Source organism: Sphaeroforma arctica (assembly GCF_001186125.1).
Source record: "Sphaeroforma arctica JP610 unplaced genomic scaffold supercont1.409, whole genome shotgun sequence".
Lineage (NCBI taxonomy): Eukaryota > Ichthyosporea > Ichthyophonida > Sphaeroforma > Sphaeroforma arctica.
In genome coordinates, this window is record NW_014040149.1 from 19,955 (window position 1) to 24,016 (window position 4,062).

At 38.8% G+C, this 4,062-nt stretch overlaps 1 protein-coding gene across 1 annotated transcript; it reads left to right on the forward strand.

The window, feature by feature from the left end:
• Positions 1 to 116: 116 nt before the first annotated feature.
• On the forward strand, positions 117 to 371 carry SARC_05979 (hypothetical protein; the record flags this gene model as incomplete). Its single annotated transcript, XM_014300134.1, has 1 exon — positions 117 to 371. One exon carries the CDS (start codon positions 117 to 119, stop codon positions 369 to 371), a length of 255 nt encoding a protein of 84 aa, XP_014155609.1.
• Between the last annotated feature and the right edge of the window lie 3,691 nt (positions 372 to 4,062).

Genomic DNA, 4,062 nt, shown 5'->3' on the forward strand with positions numbered 1-4,062 from the left:
TAAATAGCTTGTTATATTGAGCTATAATTTAAATCCTACTATCAATAGTTCACGGTATAACCCTCTGTGTCCTTATTCATTTATTTAAATATTGTAACTTAATTCCGGAGCCTGCTATGGAACGAGCTGAGTCAAAGACAATAGCTATTGGACTAGCTGCTGGTACTGCTCCGAGTGAGCAGGAGAAGCATTTAAACATGTTCAGAGCCGAGGCTGCTAAAAATAATGAGGCAGCAGACAGAGAGCAAAAGAAGAAGCAAGAAGCAGCTGAGAAGGCCGGGAAGGAGAAAAAGATTTGTGAGGAATTCAATTTGGGTATGACTCACTTCCCAAAAGACAAAAAGGATTCGAAATGCACTCATAGACAATAATTTACCCAAATTGAAATAAATAATTTTATCCCTGTGAGGATCTTGAGCAAATTTTGTAAATACTACGGAAAAGGTAATAGCTGAGACAAGGCGCCGATATCAAAGAATAAACCGTGCGGCCCCAACGAAGTACACAACATAAACCCTTTTTCAGTTAAAGAATAGATTGATATAATAATCGGTAATTGATCATATGCCCATACCCTTATTTATGAAGATGTACATTTAACCGCACTTGATATCGGGACGAATATCGGGACTGATTAAGCATAGTTGTTCTGCTCTGGATATAGAATAGTTTTAAGTCTATCATAGATTTTAACATCAAAGCGGGAGAGTAACCCAAAGCTCAGTGTTCTATTAAAATGTTCATATTGAATTAATTAATGACAGAACAGCCGATTTCAACCTTCATGTAGTGGAGGTAGGCGGACTGTATCAAATGATACAGATCAAAAACACCTTACAGAAGTTAGGTTCCAGTTTATCTAGCTTGCCAACTTATGTAGAGAAAATGATCGATATCCAAGAGGATATTGATGAAATAGTCAAACTTAGACAAGATGAATTAAATCAAGAACTCAAATGTTTTAAGTCACTTTTGAAATTGAATGAAAAAATCAGCACAGCCGAATTAATTGATTTAAAGGTAAAAATATATTCAAATATGGAAAAACTCCTATATCAGAAGTTTCCGACACGGAATCGTGTTCCTAAAAGACTTTGACATAAAGTTGATATGAAGCAGTCAAAAAATTGATCGACGATAAAGTCATTGAATTAAATAATAAAAGCACTCAAGTGAATATCGCATTACTTGCTGTGAAGCAGTTGAATAAGCACAAATAGTAATTCACGAATCTGTTTACATGTAAGGCATTAAATGCAGCTATGCCAATGGACAGATTTATTTTGCCAGATATATGTACATTATTTGGAAAAGTATTTGGGAAAACATACTTTGCTTCCATAAATTTGAAACAAGGATTCAAACACGTGAAGATTGCAGAATCCCAACAAAGGTATATCACGTTCACATGAAATGACATACAATACAAGCATAGAGGAGCACCTCTTGTTATTTTCATTGTTCTAGTATCTTGTTTTCAACGAATGATATTCTATTTATTCGCAGACTTGACGTTTATATATTTTAGATATCAATATTCTCTCTATGGCTAGCGATTTAACGAAAGAACACGAACTAATTTCGAAAGAAGTGCTCAAAGATTAAATATGAAAATGAATTGATTCGAGCTAAGTCACATTTTGGCTTTACAGAAATATACTTACTTGGACATGTAGTATATACAAAAGGAAGAATAGCTGAACTGAACTGAATCAAACGTCTGATGCAGCTCCCAACCCCAAAACAGGAAAGGTATGAAATCTTTACTTGGAATGGCAAATTCTAGGAGAAAAGAGATTCCTCATTTAGCTAAATATACAGAACCTTTTCATAAAGTATCTACGCTCAGTATGCTGTTTTAATAGTTCTCTTTGAACAATATGTTTTAATAGTTCTCTTTGAACAATACCACCTAAGATGCATACGAATAGTCAATGAATGATAGGACTTATTTCTAGGCTTGGAACCCATCTTGATGAAGCCAGTACCAAGAAAAGTCCCTTTTTGAGTCAATAAAGGCAACATTTGTGTATGGCTTATCGTTGTCGGAACTTCAGCGTCACTCAGCTAGTAGTGTTCAGAAACTACGAATGATGTTAGATAGATATGTAGACGGTGTTTGGAAACCGTAATTGGTTATATATATGTTATAGACTGGGATATGCCTAAAGCTTCTTAGCGGTATGAAGGATATAAAATGACAATTGATAAGGGTGGGTGGGTGCGGACAAGAAGGAAGATGAGATAGGACTGGTGTATTATTTATTTTATACATAAGACGAGCTCGGTGTCTGACTGCTAATATTTTTCTGATGTGAGTATGCTCCCTTTATCGTCTAATTCATTATACAATTAAGTGTGCATCCTTCAGCATAATTATTGGTAATCAGTACTCTTTTGCCGAGTTTGGATTCAACATTATCTCAGAGTAAAACTCTGCAAAATATATTGGTTCTTGTCACCTTAAGACATACAATGTCTTGATCGAAGCTTAGGCTCATGTCCTCAAAAGCTGAATTATTGCTGCTGCTGCTGCCTTAATCTCTACTTTTTCCGATGTGGGTCGAGTGTACCGTATGACTGCACCTTCCTGTCTGGGACGGAGTGTAATAGTAGAGCTCGGTCATCAGTTAATAGTCCCTGAATAACGATGTCGGCAGCAGTGATCGCGGTCGTTGTGAGATAATGAGCAACCGAACCTTTCTTCACGCACATGATGTTTGCTATCACAAAGGCGGGTATTGCATATTAAACATGGTTGTGCGAAACCACGTCGTAAAAACCCTAGAAGACTTGAGTAAGCCGACTGGCTCAAAATCTTCACGCACTGCTCGTAGTCGCCCGCAACTTGACACCGAGGGATGACTTGTGTGATGGCGGCTAAGAAGTGTGTAATATCAAAATCGAAAATCACCTTATCGACTAGCCTTGACTGACAATTGCTTTGCTTAGCCAATTTGAAGCAAACTCTGTCCAGCACGACATGTTTTGGTTTGACACGTATAAGTGTGTCCCATTTTGTAGCCAAAGAGAATCATCCAAAGGTAGATTACGTTGTTTAAGACATTGATCACATGACACCTGAACGCACGCTGATATAGCATTAGATTGTGCGTTGCTCGCCATTCCACCGTGTGATCACGCTTGATGCGGATCCAGTTTTTTTGCTAAATGTGAAGTATTCATGTCGCACCATTTGCTAAAAGCTGATCGAGCTTTCTTCTAGTCGTTAAGTGTCATACCAGCGCCCATACAATACCCCGCATATGATAGGAGACGTTCCGTATATTGAAATGGACGAAATGCTTACCGCTGTAGGGTGCAAAATTCGTGAATAGAGATAGTACCTGGTGCCAGTCCGCCGTTGTGTAGACCTGATCGCAGCAAGTCTTCTCGATAAATTTCCAGGAATGGGGATCGACAATGGATTTCTGGAAGGCACTGTAAAATACTGCTAAGAAACGCCATGGGGGGGGGTTGCTTAAGCTGGCCTGCTACCGTTCGCGGGTAATGTACTGCTCCTTCTGGCAAGAAATGAAGTGCAGTCGCGTGCCATCAGGTTCCCCGACTAAATTTATGCTGTCCAAAATGGTACCGTGATCACTCGCTCGGCTTCCTCTCAGTCTGATTTTTCTATCGCCTGGCCACCGGCAGAGTATACAAGTGTGTATTCAGATTTCATTGATAATGGAATGCGTGCAGCTGTTGTTTGCTGCTGCATGATGTGTCTTGAGTTTGCAATACTCTGTCGAAAATAGATCTACCTCCGATACGGATATGTGTCATAGTTGATATTATTAGTTTCAGAAGTTCCAAAGATTTGACAGTCCATGAGAAGTGAAGGAGGTTTCCATTTCTGTTGAGTTCGTCCGTTGTCAAATTTAGCTCTCCCGGAAGATATGCTAGTGCTATGAATCAATTGATTTGTTTGTTATGCCACGTCAGCTCAATTGTCGTAACTCTTCCGCTAGAAATGAATGGATGTTGAGCACTGCAAATGCTGCCCATTGAAGAATTCCCCAAGTACAGGCGCCAAAGTTTAAGAAGAATTTAACTCTGGAT